Raw genomic sequence first — 16,520 nt, 5'->3', positions numbered from 1 at the left:
GTTATAATAGTAAGACACTATAGGGCTGTTACCAATCAAATTAAATACAACTGCAACAAATAATGTTATGAGATTGATGGTCTAAATTTTTGAATATACAAATAAAAAAATGCAATGATACTTTTAAACATGAAAGAATCTAAACCGCCAGTAGGTGGCAGCAAGTGACCATCTTAATGAGTGAGTCATTAGCTGTGTCTCATTTCATTACATTTCGAAGGCTGCGTCCTCCGGAGGACATGTCCTGTGTAGGATGCAGTATATGGAGTGTCCTCAGTCAGAATTAAACGAGACGTCCTTCGTAGGACACACAGGCAGGAAGTATCACGTTGCTATGCCAACACGTTCAGCCTCGTTCACGCCAGTTATATGAATGAAAATTATTTATAACTTGAAAATGACTATGACATGTTTCTTGTCTTGACATCATTGTACTGTTCTAAACGTTTAAAAAAGCACTAAACAGTTGTAATCCTGTTTACCACAATATCTGTTGGAGGTAAAAGAGCTTAAAAAACAAAAACAAGCTTAAACTACTTACATTTAAACACTACACCTATGCTTGAATGTATATCTGGCGGTGGTGCCGTTTTTCATATAATATTAAAAAAAAATGTTTTTTAACGGCGACACAAAGAATTGTGGGTTATCTCCAGCCGTGAAGGATACACCTCATGCACACTCCGAATTCCTGTGAAAGAAGGACGCATGCAGTTATGACGTATGCAGCCTTCAAACTCCGGAGGACGCAGCCTTCTGAAATGAGACACAGCCATTGAGTCGTTCATCAAATGATTCATTCAAAACACTGACTCATTCAGTACAAAAAAAAAAAAAAAAAATTTGTTGTGAACTATTTTCGTCTATGAAATCATTGGTGAAATAAAACAAAATGTAGTTTGAGTCTAAAATGTAATTAACTTAATATTAATTAGGCTACACAATTCATTGTATACAATTCACAATTGCAACATATTTGCAATTGTGATAATGTTTAGCAAAATAGCTCCCTTAGTCGACTTTTATTACCAGTATCATAAATTATAAATAAAATCAAAACTCAGTTTTACCCCAGTATGTTTCTTCTGTGAGTTTATAGTGCTGCTCATTTGTTTTGATTTCTCCACGAATGTCATTTAAAAAGAGAGAGGCAGTGCGAGCCTCAACGTGACTTTGTTATTGGAGATACACTCCATTATCAGTCGCTGTTTATATTGACTGTAATAAAAAAAAATTGAATCATTCTCACGTTTCTGGTTATTTTAATATTTTATTTGTCCGGTCAGGAAAGTATAACCCTCTTTCATTTGTCCCAGACAAAGATTAATGTCAAGCCCTTACATACATACTCAACATTTGACTTGTTTTCATTCATGATTTGGTGCTGTAACGCAGAGGTGTGATTGGCTTATGACATGCGCGCCACGCTGCCGTTTGCTTGAACTGAGGGCTACAGTGATCTGTGAATGCCACACCCATAGACTGTTCAAAAATAGGTCACGGCACATTACAGCACTAAAAAATTGTGCGACAGCTCGAGAGATGTCAATACAGTCAATAGGAAAATGTTCAATTATTATTGTGGTTTGAGGTTTGAATTATTATTGTGGTATTGTGGTTTGAGGTTAACAATCCTTTAAAGCAATAAACATAGTGGTGCATGAATGATTCTTTTAGACACAAGTGATGTGCATAAAGAAAAGTACAAAACTGGCAGATGATGACACCAGACAGCAGAACTTACTTTAAAACCATCTGAAAGGAGCTGTAGTTAAAGGTGAACCCTCCAATCACCCACATCAGCTTCCCATGAACCACTGCTTTATGAGAGGCCCGGCCAAGTGACTGTCCATCAGGCTTCACGTTAGGAAGAAACCAGTGCGGTTCAGTCGAAGGGAATTTTAAAGAGCAATCTGGACCTGGGATGGGAGAGAAGTGTCAGATAAGAAAAAAGACGAGCAAATGAAACTACACAGAAGTGTTCACAGGACCTGTGTGAATAATAAACTGTAGTGTAAGATTCTGAAAAAATATTGCTGGCTATGAAACTTCTTAACCATGTTATAGAAAACATATCTTGACCAAAGAGCTCTATCTTGTTGCTTTGAATTTCAATACCCCCAAAAAATGAATCAAGATTTCTAAAATAGCTAAATAAATTGTTAGAAATATGGAAATAATAAAAAGTAGCCGTTAACACACACACACACACACACACACACACCTTTTGGAGGTCAAAAGTTGCCGTTACAATGAATTGCAAATAAGCAGCTGTTGGATGAGACCCAAAAACGATCCAACACTGCCACCTAGTGGTTAGTAAAAACCCCTCTAAAATAATGAAGAATAAGGTTGCAGGTTCGCATCGAGCTTTTCTAAACTTTCTTCCAGTGATCTCCATCACAAAGCAATTGAAATAATAGTATATCATCTTAGAATTTCAATAACAGACCTCCAAAAATATGTCAGTTCCTTTAAAAAACAAACGTGTCAGGGCCGTGCAGTCCATACACGCTGCGAATGCTCTGCATAGTGCATAACGTTACCAAAGCCATTCCTGGACACGCTCATTAATATCAAAACTATAAATTCCAATAAATTCACATTGTTTTAGGTGTACCCTAAAACGTCTGTCATTTTTTAGTAGCCAAACGACGGTAATTTTCTTCAAAATTCTGCTAGTTTTGGGGACTGCTGTTGTGTCCGTTTCTCACTGGTTTGCTGACAAATGGAGGATTTCATCATACGCAAGAATTATATCATTTATATTTTATTTATGTCTAAGCATAACTTTTATTAAACAAATTAAGGAGTAAATTACTCACCACTGCTTTAAAACAGATATACGTTTGGGCATGATTAAATTTGACCGCACAATGGCAAAGGCTCTTCGTAATTAGTAGTAACTTAACACTTCTGAAAAAGGCCTAAAAACTATGTTTAAGTTTTGTTTTGTGTAAAGTAAATAACATTTGGATGATAATGATCCTCTTCCTGACATAAATGCAAGAGCCTCTGACACATCGTCTTGCGGGGAGATTGTCTGGGGGGTCCGGACCGTCCGGACCATGTGCTGCTTCTTCATTTTGTAGCTCCTGATTTCCGCTAAATATGCAGATTCGTCACGCGGCAACTTCTTATGCAAATTAGATTAAGAATAAAGTTGAATTTGATTTATTAGTTTATTCAAATGTGAAAAATTTAAATATATTAAAATAACTACATTATATGCATATTTACTTTTTAGTTAAAATATTGTTAATTATAAAATATTTAGTCAAATATTTTTAGACGGTAGTTTCGGTTTCAATGCATTTACATAAAGTTTAGATATTTTTTTAAAGGAGAGGTATTTGGAAGGCTGTTATTGAGATTCTAAGATGGTATTCCTGTTGTTTTAGGCTACGTGCATAACTAGTATTAACATTGCATATTTTCGATTTAAATCATAAAATTAAAAAGCATATCACTGATAACCAGCAGGTGGCATTATTGACACGAAACATGAGAGACGTTGACTATTCGTTTCAGTGGTGGCCAGAATTATTGTCACCCCTGATAAATATGACCAAAGAAGGTTGTTTAAAAAAAAAAAAAAAAACTGCATTGTTTATCCATTTGATCTTTAATTTTTTTTTTTTTTAAAGGCATAAATCTAACCTTTCAATGGAGTAAAATAAATTAAACTTGGGGGTTGATTACATTATGAAGGAAATGTTTTTCTCCAAAACACGTTGGCCCATAATTACTGGCACCCTTTAATGAAATACTTTTTGCAACCTCCTTTTCCCAAAATAACATCTTAACAGATAACAGTCTTATTCTATAATGCCTGATGAGTTTGGAGAACATCTGACAAGAGATCAGAGAGCATTCCTTCATACAGAACCTCTCCAGATCCTTCAGATTCAGCTCCATGTTGGTGCCTCTTCTTTTCAGTTCACACCACTCATTTTCTCTTGGATTCAAGTTAGGGATTTTGTTTGGCTTCATTTTGTGCTCAGTGACACATTTTGATGTTTGTTTTAGATCATCGTCCTGATGGAAGACCATCCACTACCATGTCCCATTATAAGATGTCAGGTTTTGAATTTTTGTATCTGTTGGTATTATCTGTATGATACAATGTACCTGAACAAGATGTCCAGGAGTTGCAGAAAAAAAAGAAGAAAAAAAAGAGCCACAACAATAAAGATCCAGCTGTATTTTTAACTGTGAGTACGGGGTACTTTTTTATCCCTATTTGCACCAAACCCATCTAGTAGGTTTGCTGCCAAAAAGTTTTTTTTTAGTATTGAACATAGAACCAGGGGTGTGTTTCTACAACGACGTAGCTCGCAGATTAACCACCATAGTAGGATGCATCTTTGTGAAAACGAACGTCACGACTGTTTCCCAAAACCATGGTACCTGCGTCGCAGATCCGTAGTTCAAACTACGTTGGTATGAGCTGTCGTTCTTCTTCTTCTTCGATCTAATGGCTGACTGGAGACATGAGTACATACCGACACCTACAGTAATTTGGTTTTATTTTCTCTTTTCTTCGACTCGAATAACGCTTTTGAAATGACGTTACGTAGGAGTCGAGTAATAAGGAATGATTCGTTTGTTCTGCAATACATTATACACGCACCGAGTTAAAAATGTGTGAAAATAGTAAAGTCCAGCTATTTTCAAAGCTGAAAATAGCATTACAAATGCTTACAAAAAAAAATCTGGGCAGAAATCACTTAAAAAATAAACAATGCTAGCTATATGGATATGGACAAAGTCAGGAATAAGTGGAAGGACTGGTCAAGTGTGACAAAACAGAGGGCTGTGGCACGTAAGAGGGAAGCAAACAAGACTGATGGGGAATCAGTTCAGTTCCTCCTGTCCCTACAGAGGAAGAGACAGTTTTGGCCATCCTGGGGCCTTTTGCAATGGAAGGATCCTTGGAGATATGGATTCATGTGCATCAACCCTTTGCCTTCAAAGTCCAGGTCTCCAACATCAGGCCCTCTCCAGTCTGGCCCTTCAACATCAGGCTTCACATCTTCAGAGGGCAATAAGAAGAAACAATGCTTTACATTCAGTTGTTAGCTACACTGCATTATTATGCTGTTGGAAATTTATGGAGGTGATGGGTGATGGCCTAATGGGTGATAGAAGTGCAGATGACTCTTTTGTGTGGGCCACTTCTGCAGTTTGTAGGTGGCTCAAGAGGGTGCATGGCTTTGGTTATACCGGGCTGCTGGAGACATGTCCTCTTCGCCCATACGCCCTGTCACCTGTGCAGCATCCAGCCACCACTGCAGTTTAAACCATTTGTTTAATGTGACATCATTTCTGTTAAATATTCGGTTTCTTTGCCGATGTGTATTAAATGAACACTTAAAAACATTAAAAAAAACTTTTGCACACAGTGTATACCCTCTCTCTCTCTCTCTCTCTCTCTCTCTCTCTCTCTCTCTCTCTCTATATATATATATATACATATTTGTAGAGAGTATTCTATATTATAATTCTGTAAAAACAACAAAATCACTCACTTATATATTTTTTGTACATTCATTTAAAATTTAAAATTAATTTACTATATAAATTCTGTAATTGAGTGTTAACATTTTATATAAGTGAAAACCTCTAACACACTGTTTTACCAATATTGTTATTTGAGAGACATGTATTTTGGAATGTTTTTAAATTAAAATTAAACAAAGATAACCCACTTGACAGACTCGCCGTTTCTTCGCACAAACGAAACAATTGATGCGTTCTAATCGGCAAGATTAATGCGTTCAGAGGGCACTTCGAAGGGAGAATAATCACGAAGGCCACCCTTCTATATAGTTTCAAACTGAATTTGTAATAATAATAATAAGGCGATTTATGTGATAAACTTAAACCACAACTTTAAGTCTTTTAAATCACTCAAAGTGGATGGTGAAATCTTCTAAAGGAATAGGGCACAGGGTCGATAACTCTGAATAGAACAGCCCAGGTGCGATGCAATCAATGACGTCGACACAGCAAAATAACGACGAACTATGCCTCTAACCACAGGTGGAGAGCTGTCATTCCAACGACACAAGTTTGCGATGCAGTTTGCGAATGTTCGTTAGAACTATGGTTTCGGGAAACACTGAATCGTTGAACTACGTTGCAACAATAGTTGGCTAACGAAGCTTTTGGGAAACGCACCCCTGGTCAGTTATAAAGTTCCAGTCGTGTCTGACAACTGAATAAGCTGGAGTTTGTTTTTGGATGAGCGAGGAAGATTTTTCTTGAAACCCTTCCAAACAAAATGTGGTGATGTAAGGGTTGTTTGATTTTGATTATTATTTTATTATTTTTAGGCTTTCTGACCCCAAGATTCAAACTAATCTCTATGATTCTCACTCTGTGATCCTTGGAGAGTCTTTGGCCACTCTCCTCATCATTTTTCCATTAAATATATGCTTCAGCTTTCATTTAATATTCTTCAATTTGATCTATAAATTAATTTAGAAGACTCTATACAGATGTTAACAATCAAATTAAATAATTTACACTGAAAAAAAATTATGAGATTGTTTTAAATATTTTTGAATATACAAATAAGAAACGTTGGAAAGAATGTTTAAACATGAAAGTAAACCACCAGTGGGTGGCAGCAGTGACAATCTTAATGAGTCATTGAGTCGATTCATTGAAATGATTAATTGAAACGGCTGATTCATTCAAGAATAAGGCAGTCATTGAATCTTTGATTCAAACGATTCATTCAAAATGCTGAATTTAAAAAAATTAAAAAATCTGAATGATCACAGTAACCAACAGTTGTTGTGAGATGCATTATGGTTCTGCAGTGATGTTTGTTTTGAACTATTTATGCAGCTGAAATAGAACAAATATATAATAATATGGCATCTAAAATGTAAGTGACCTAATGTTATTTAATTGTTTATGGAACTGTCATAAAATCAGTCACATTTTCTCTCTGGATGGTTTTTAAGAAAACAGCACTCTTGGTTGTGTGATGTTGCTTAACTGTATCATATGTTTAGCCTGACGTAGTCATACTCAATTCTAGTCAGAATATGAGTATGATACTGATCCATTGGGCTGTAATTATGGGGCGTGTTCCAACCAAACCAGGAAAGACATCAATTGGATGACCTACAACCAATCAGAGCATGTTAGTTTTCAAATGTCAACAGAACTCAACTGCACTGTGTTGCCACTTGCCAAGTCTGCGGTTTTCAATAGTGTGATATATCGATCCAGGAATGAAAATTTTAGCAGACAACCTTGCCAAAATAACACACATTTTACCCCCCAAATGCCATTTTTCCCCGGAGAACACCCCAGATAAGCTATTGGGCTTGTTTTGGGCAAGTAGTTTGCGGTTTTTGTTGTAAAACATTGGGAACTCTGTGACTGCACGCACGCTGTAACATTAGAAGAAAAAGATGAGTGTAAACAATCTTTGCCGGTGTTGTAAAAAAGAATTTAAGGATGCACATTTGAGTTCTTGAATTTGAGTTCTTACCAACACATTCATAATTTCTGAGGGAAATAGTGAAGGTGAATGCATATACAAACAAGTTCTCCGTCGCGGACAACCGTTAATGTCAAGCCCTGCTTTAGCTATTTTCCTACAGCCACTTTCAATTTTGTGAAGATACAATTTTTTGCAGCACATCAGAACTATTCTTTGGTTTTAGTCATCATTGTGATGGATGATTAAGAGTTTGGCCTTTGTGTTTCCTCGTATTTATACTTCTGTGAAACAAGATTCCATGGGTGGACAATTTCATGCTCCTAGTCACCCTGGTGTGCTAAAAAATTAAATATTAATGGGAATATACTTCATTTTACTCGTAAAATATTATTGGGAAGCCGATAACAATGAAAGGTTAGGTTTTTGCTATTTTTTTCAATAGATCAAAAGTATAAACCATGCAGAATTATTTTTACAGCAATCTTTGATAATATTTACCAGTAATTCTGACCACCACTATATGCCATCATATCCCATGAAAATCTGTAATCAACATATTAAGGAAAAATTCACAACTGTACATAACTGTTTAACACTTACTTTGGGGTCGGTAATATTGTTTAATGTTTTTGAAAGAAGTTGTGCACACCAAGGCTACATTTATTTAATCAAAAAAACAGTAATACTGTGAAAATAGCTGTTTTCTATTCATTAATTTGGCTCAAAGACTCAAACTTTTATACAATATACAAAAATCTCTGCAACATTTGGCAGACATTGTGGAGATATTCTATACAGTATTATCATAATGACATCTGAAGTATTACTGGCTCCTCACCTTGCCAGCTGTCATTGCAGACGCAAAGCTTTTCTCCGGTTAGGTCGCAGTATCCACGGTCAGGACTGCCACAGTCATCCCAACAGTAGGGGATATCACAGGCCTCACCTTTCCAGTATCGCTCACACTCACAATAAACACTGCTAGAGATGGAGTTCCCTGTAGTACACCTTCCATGACCTGAACAGTTATTAGGACAGGAGTTTATCCTGAAAAACACAGAAGGGAGAGAGTGATCAAGACGATAACAAAAAGTTATATTTAAAACCAAAAAACATACGAAAGCTTTGTCACTGTATAATGATACTCACGAATAAAAGATGTTGAATCCTGTAAGATTGTAGGCAGCATCACTGAAGAAGTGCAACAATGCATACCCAGATGTGGTCACCACCTCTGGAATGGTTTCATTTCCTTTTGTTTCTGGGACAACCAGGCCACTGGACATGCAAGAGTATGACACATAAATCAGAAAAAAGACTTCCTTTGTGTTCACATGTTCCACTAAGCAAACAGTATCAAAATAAATCTATATGCTTTTGACGGTCCGATATTTTTCAAATGACCCCATGTTAAGTGCATCAGCACAAGTGGACAACCAGCTGGGACTCTCAGACACACCACAGGACACAGAGATGAAATGGATCAGATACAGCACACCAACACACACACACACACTAAAGTACACAGCAGGTATCTGAAGATAAGGTCCATCCCATTAAAAAGGAATAAGAGATAGCACTTCAAATGGAGAGAAGAATTAAAGGGATGAGAAAAGAGAAAACCAAACAGACAGCTTTGCATTTAATGTGACTTGACTAATGTAAACTCTAGTTTTAGGGGGCATATTTCCGACATATTACCATATGAGAATACGATTTTTTTTTCTCGCATATTAATGCATATTAATATTAAAAGTCATTGTTACTTGCAGCATTATGAGTCAGTCTAAGGTCCATATTCCGATTAGGCCATAATTCTGACAAATATTTTTTGCATTGTCCATTGAGATATAATAAAAACATTGTTTGTGCCTGTGGGAATCAGCATATTTTGAGTAAATATTTGTGGGGAGGAAACAAGATATGCACATTTTCCCCATTTTAATTTCATGCCATTTATTACTCTTCTTTCAAGTAATTTTTATTAAAACTTTCATCCTCTTCAAACTTTCATCCTTTCACCCATTATCCAGGAAATGAAATAGGCCAGTAACCCTTTAAATTGTTAAACTGATACAGTGCTTTTATCTGTGCTATTTCTTCATTTATTTGAATGCGTGTGTAAAAACAATAGCCGTAGTTAAGCTCATAGAAGAGAAACAAGAGTAACTTTAAAATAAAATTCCATGGGTCAGCAGAGGTTAACACCCTCGCTATGCTTTCAATTGAAATAATTATGTAACGCCATGGGAAGAGAAGTCACAAGTTTGCACAAATAAAAGATCAGCATACATTTTTCAATCTCACTTCATGGGTTACTTAGTCTGATTTGATTCTAATGTTTTGTTGATTAGTTAAAGTTCACTGTACATTTAACTGAATTGGACATACGGAGCTGTTGATCATTTAGTTATAAAAAATGTGTGTGTGTGTGTGTGTGTGTGTGTGTGTGTGTGTGTGTGTGTGTGTGTGTGTGTGTGTGTGTGTGTGTGTGTGTGTGTGTGTGTGTGTGTGTGTTCATGATATAATAGGCCCTATTTTAATGGATTTTTACAATGTTTATTTTATTTTTTTTTATTTTTTTATTTTTTTCGCAAGTGTAAATCTTATTACTCATGTTTGTTTATATAATGTAGCCTTACATCAGCCTGCCCAGGGACTACGGGTGAAAATTAGCTCTTGAGCTAAAACCTGGTACTATGCATCTCTCCCTTTGAGGTTAATGTTTATTGTACGCTGTCCCTGTTTCTTAAATAAATAAATAAATAAATAAATAAATAAATAAATAAATAAATAAATAAATAAATAAAAAATTAAATGCATTTGTGTTTGATAAATGTGTTCGTCTTTTTTTTTATATAAATTGACAATGGAAGTTTTTAAATCGGCTGTGTCAAGGTCTGTGTATTCAATAATTTCTGTCCCACTCACCTAAACACAGCTATCAGAGGTGCATAAATCGAGTCTCCGTCAAAAACATACATGTGATCCCAACTGCACTCTGTGGCAAAATGGTTGAACCTCAACCTCAGCACAGCATTTGGGCTAAAATAAAAACAGAAAATAAATTAATTTGAATAAAAAGAATTAAGATGACAGTTTTTCAATGACAACCATTAGAATAGTTTTAGCATGTTTTTGAATATGGTCATCGTGCTAGACAACTGCTACAGAGCAAGTATGAAATTGTTACTGCTAATAGATATACAGACACACTGTTGTGAGGATGTAAGATATGCCTTACATGCATAAATACTGCATAAATAGACATACATAAATCCATTAGCAGATTTAGGCAGGTGGAGCTGGAGGGTTTCAGAGGAACTCCAATAGCATGCTGCAGGACAAGCTTACAGCAATAATTTTTTTTAATTTATTTATCCTAATTCTAATTTGTATCTTGCTTAGAACAAATAAATCTAGTAAATAATAAATTTAGAAGTAAATTGTGAGAACATTTGCAACCAAAAAAATACAGAGATTAGCTTGACATAGTGGTACTCACTATCCTTCAATGAGCCAAGTGCATTTAGTCTTGTACTTGTAGTTAACTGGTCCATCAGTAAGTGATCCGGATGACTCTGTCAACCTGACAAAGAAAAATACAAAGATAAATAAATACACAATGTGTAAATATAGACAATTGTTACTTTGTTAATGCCTTTCCAACAATGCATGTTCTTTTAATGGGTTAAATAACATGTTAAATAGGTAGACCAGCATAAAAAGCACATTGCAGTTTTTAGGTTTAAGAGAGCAAACACAACAATCACACACAATGAAATGTATGCATATAAATAAATAAAAATGTAATCCTTCAAAATATGCTAAATCTAAAATCAGACCTTTATACAAATATCTTAAAAGGTCACTGTTGCTTAAACAGCTAGTTTTTCTAAAAGGAAAGACTTCATGCTTAAAAGGAGGGGGGGAAATCTCTTACTTTAGCCGAATAATCAACTACAGTATACACTCTACATCATGCATTGTGCACGACTTAAGCAAAATATTGAATAAACGTATCATTCATACATTGTATCAACAAGAAACATTTATCCTTCCACAAAGAGTTACCATTACTTTCAGCCAATGACACTTTCAGCTCGCATCAAATTCAAGGCACTGGTGCTCGCCTACAAAGCAATCACCGACTCTGCACCAATATACCTAGACTCGTTTGTTCAGACTCATACTATGGAGAGAAAACAGTATCTAAACCTTCCACAAATGTTCGTGAGAGATCCACATTCGCGTGTACCAATCCACAAATGCACGCGAGAGATCCACATGCGCACGCACCAATTCACAAATGCACGCGAGAGATCCACACACACAAAGCAATCCACAAATGCATGCGAGAGATCCACACACAAAAAGCAATCCACAAATGCACGCGAGAGATCCACATGCGCGCACCGATCCACAAATGCATGCAAGAGATCCACACACACATTTAATTATGTGTAAATTACACACCTGTAATTTAATGCACAGTAAATCACAAGTCTTTTGCATTGGTGTTCTTCTTAGAATGCCCCTGAATATGCGCTTTTGTACCTGTGGAATGTTTTGAGACTGTCGTTCCGTGGCCTTGATTCACAAATGCACAGAAGCCTATCCGTATCTGTCCCAAAGATGCGATACAGCGTTCTTCCTCCAGAGGGCGCTTACCGGCCTTCGAACTGAATCTTCCAAAGGGCTAAATTCATTTTCTTTTCTGACTTGGTGAGACAACTGAAGTCTAAACATTTTTCACTAAATATCTTATACATAAATACAAATATAGAAAACAAACCTTTTTTTATTCTTCAACATGAGATCAGAAAATATATAGCCTATTAAAAAAAAACATTCGGATAACAGGAAAGCTTTTAAGTCTTTAAAATGATTTCTGTATTAGAATATGAACGCATGGAAACGCCAGAATATGAACGCATGGAAACGCTTACGTGGCTTAATGCACTAAGACAGTATAAATATGATATTTCCTTTTGGTGTTTGGTGTGTTTTTAACACTGTCTTAGTGCATTAAGCCACGTTAAGCATTTTCTTATAATGGTTTTCTATGGGAGAAAAACATTTAACGTGTAATAAAACGCCTTGCGTTCATATTCTGGGCTATGATATTTCCTGAGTTTGGTGTGTTTTTAACAGTCTTAGTTCATTAAGCCACGTTAAGCGTTTTTCACGTTAAGCGTTTTAGCTGTGCAAAATCAGCCAGTAAATTGCATGCAACCCATAGCAACGCGCTATGGCAACACTTAGACCGACTGATAAGAAAAAAAAAACAGACATTTTCCGACTTTTGAGCCATTCGTTAATATTGTACACATTGTCATGTTATTATAAGTCAAATTTATTTTGTTTTATTGACCAAAAATATTATCATTGATATTTGTCTGAGAGGGGCACTTTTGATTTATTTTGAAAAAGGGCTAGGGCTCGAGCACCCAAAGTTCCCCCCTCTGCACGTGCCTGCCCTGTTCAGTCTCCCACTTGGCACAGCACTTGCGATAGTACTTAGCCTAGTAATGACCAACAGTTACAGAAATCATTTTAAAGACTTAAAAGCTTTCCTGTTATCCGAATGTTTTTTTAATAGGCTATATATTTTCTGATCTCATGTTGAAGAATAAAAAAAAGGTTTGTTTTCTATATTTGTATTTATGTATAAGATATTTAGTGAAAAATATTTAGACTTCAGTTGTCTCACCAAGTCAGAAAAGAAAATGAATTTAGCCCTTTGGAAGATTCAGTTCGAAGGCTGGTAAGCGCCCTCTGGAGGAATAACACTATATCGCATCTTTGGGACAGATACGGATAGGCTTCTGTGCATTTGTGAATCAAGGCCACGGAACGACAGTCTCAAAACATTCCACAGGTACAAAAGCGCATATTCAAGGGCATTCTAAGAAGAACACCAATGCAAAAGACTTGTGATTTACTGTGCATTAAATTACAGGTGTGTAATTTACACATAATTAAATGTGTGTGTGGATCTCTCGCGTGCATTTGTGGATTGCTTTGTGTGTGTGGATCTCTCGCATGCATTTGTGGACTGCTTTGTGTGTGTGGATCTCTCGCGTGCATTAGTGAATTGGTGCGTGCGCATGTGGATCTCTCGCGTGCATTTGTGAATTGGTGCGCGCGCATGTGGATCTCTCGCGTGCATTTGTGGAAGGTTTTGATACTGTTTTCTCTCCATATTACACACCCTCCAGAAGCCTGCGTTCTGCAAGTGAACGACGCCTCGTGGTGCCATCCTAAAGAGGCATGAGATCTCTCTCACAGACTTTTTCTGACCTGCCGATCTCAATTCAAGCAGCAGAGTCTGTAGCCATTTTCAAAAACATCTCTTAATACGCATCTTTTCAAGCTGCACCTGACCAATAAAGACTACCATTTAACTATCCAATAAAATGTTCTGTTTGTTTGTTTATAATTTTTTTTAAAGTTTGTGTACTGTGTTCGTTTGACTGAGACTTTTTACAGCACTTTAATGCTGTTGCCCTTGTTTGTTTAGTTGCTTATAGTGCTCTCCTCTTTTGTAAGTCGCTTTGGATAAAGGCGTCTGCTAAAGGATAAATGTAAATTATTATAATTTGGAAAACTCTTAGAATTTTAGAAAAATACTACTTAAAAGGCAAACTTAAATTCAAGCATGCTTGATATTCATTGAAATTAAAAATTATAGTTAATGCAATGAATATTTCTGAGAATCGAACACCTTTATTCAAATATTATTAAAATATTTTGTAAGTATATTGGGTTATGGTTGTGTTTTATTTGTGATAACGCAGTGAAACATGCCAAAGTGTGCTATTTTCATGATTTATCACATTTTTTATGTGGTTCAGAGACAATAATATTTTGAGTTTCTATTCATTAAACCAGTTTCCTACATTGTATCAACTAAAATGTTTAATTTCAATAAACTCAAAATTAAGGCAACTAGGTTACTTATTTTTTTTAAGTTAAACCAACAATATTTTTCCCAAAGTATTTTTTCAAAGTCTTCCCTGTAAAACCCTTTATGCTTCTACAGCACCCAACGTCACCATAATGAAAAGCCATCCACATGCACCAACAAACTGGCCATGTGACACTGGCCCAACCACCTGCTCCTGATTCATCCTCTTTCCCTTTCACCTCATTTTCCATCCCTCCTTCTTCCACATGGAAATGAAGGCCATAATCCCAACGGATTGAATAAAAAAAAAAAAAAAACATACTAATTTGTCCGAGAGTGGAGGAGGACCAAGATCAGAATGGTACTGCACAGTAAAGACCAGTCACAGCAATTGCACATCAGTCAAGAGATCAGCTTTTCTATGAAAAGCAATGTATATCACAAAAACAACACAAGACAAGAGTTGAACATCACCAGTAGAAGCAGCAATCAGGGATGTGTAGGTAGAGGCGAACTAGGCAGTTGTCTAGGGTGCTACCATGGAGGGGGCACTAGTGAGTGCCTCAACAGCATTAACACAAAGGCTTCAATGGCATTCCCAGTATATTAACATAACCACACTTTTTCGTTCATGGGATAGAATTAATTAATTTTTTTTGTCTTTCACCTTTATTTGTTTCTTTTGATAATGTCTGAATATTTTTGTATTTATATTTCTCTCATGTTCGAAAATAAACAAATAAAACTAAACTAAAAAACACTGTATTTTAGCAAAAATGCACCATGTGCCAAGCACATTTTAGCATATGAAAGTAATATACCAACATCTATCTCTTTTATAATTATTTAAAATCTAATATTTTAAAGGGGTGATGAATTGAGGAATCAACTTTTCCTTGAGCTTTTGATATATAAAAGGTCATGGTCATATAAGAATATCCTGTAAGTTTCAGAGCTGAAAACTTCATTGTTAGTTAACAAAAAGTTTTTTATAGACACCAGGCTCAGCAAACGGTCCTGTGCTTTATACTGACGTTCAGTGAAGCGGCACGTGAGTCCTAACAGAACACAGACCGACTGAATGACACTAAGTAGAACATCTCAAATGGAGATTGTGAGACGTGAGAGCTCGCATGCATATGGTTGCCAGATTGTCCATGTTTAGGTAAAACACCAGATAGTATGTGTTCTTTTCACAGAAATTATCCTGTAAGTTTCAGAGATGAGCTTTTACAGACACCAGGCCCAGAAAACGATCGTGAGCTTCATTCTTACGTCATAGCACTACTAAACACACACCTCTACAGAACGTGTAATTCAGTCGCCCCGCCCACCGACTCATGGAGCTGTTTGGTCGATCACTAGCCAGCAGCAATAAACATGTTGAAAAAGATAGCAATATATTGTGGAAGAACAGTCACGGTATAAGCTTTCTTCAGATCATAATATTAGGAATGTGTGATACTTCATTTATTTTTAATGAAGTTCCAGCTCACGTGGGGAAGAACGTTTGTGTGTTCGCTCAAGTGCTGGATTTGCAGACACAATGTTATGCCTTCTATATTGGATCCGACAGGAATGGTGCAACAAAGTTATGCGAGTAAAACATACTTTTTTATATGTAGGGTTGGGCATCGAGAACCAGTTCTTGGAACCGTTTAAAAAATAACGTTGCCATTGAAATCGTTTAGAATTTTTCGATTCCGATCTTCGGTTCCAAACGCGCAAATTTTGGTTCCCATAATGGCCACCTGATTTCTGGAAGTGCTTGCCGCGCCCGCTTGTTCTTGCAGCCATGGAGCACGGTAAGCGGTGCTCTAAAGTGTTGACTTATTTCACTTTATTACTTTTTAGCTTGGGTTGGCACCGTGCAACTAGTGTTGTCAAAAATATCAATACTGAAACATCTGAAATGATTTGTTGCTCAATTTCTACAGTATCGATACCAGCTGCTATGGGGAACGATATATCGTTATCGTATCTATAACTAGATATGAACTTTCAAGATATTACTATCAAAAAAAGCAACAATGTAGACAATATAAATTTCCCCTCTCCGTGCTCGCCCTGCATACAATTCTGGCAGTCGCAACAAATATCAGTTTTACGAGTGCCCTTGAATACACTGCTAAAGCCTACCAGGGA

The 16,520-nt window shown here is 36.3% G+C and overlaps 1 protein-coding gene across 3 annotated transcripts in view; it reads right to left on the bottom strand.

Moving 5' to 3' along the window:
* Positions 1-16,520, bottom strand: part of atrnl1a (attractin-like 1a) — a 324,662-nt gene that overhangs the window by 273,207 nt on the left and 34,935 nt on the right. For all 3 annotated transcript variants that reach the window (XM_067421824.1, XM_067421822.1, XM_067421823.1), the window contains 5 exons: positions 10,971-11,054; positions 10,397-10,510; positions 8,615-8,743; positions 8,304-8,512; positions 1,745-1,919 (listed from right to left, as the gene is read on the bottom strand). In XM_067421824.1, coding sequence (XP_067277925.1) covers positions 1,745-1,919; positions 8,304-8,512; positions 8,615-8,743; positions 10,397-10,510; positions 10,971-11,054 — 711 coding nt within the window. The remainder of the gene's footprint in view (positions 1-1,744; positions 1,920-8,303; positions 8,513-8,614; positions 8,744-10,396; positions 10,511-10,970; positions 11,055-16,520) is intronic.

This window comes from Pseudorasbora parva, chromosome 17, assembly GCF_024679245.1.
Source record: "Pseudorasbora parva isolate DD20220531a chromosome 17, ASM2467924v1, whole genome shotgun sequence".
NCBI lineage: Eukaryota > Metazoa > Chordata > Actinopteri > Cypriniformes > Gobionidae > Pseudorasbora > Pseudorasbora parva.
Note: the sequence above shows the minus strand (reverse complement) of the source record. Positions and strands in the feature narration are given on the sequence as shown.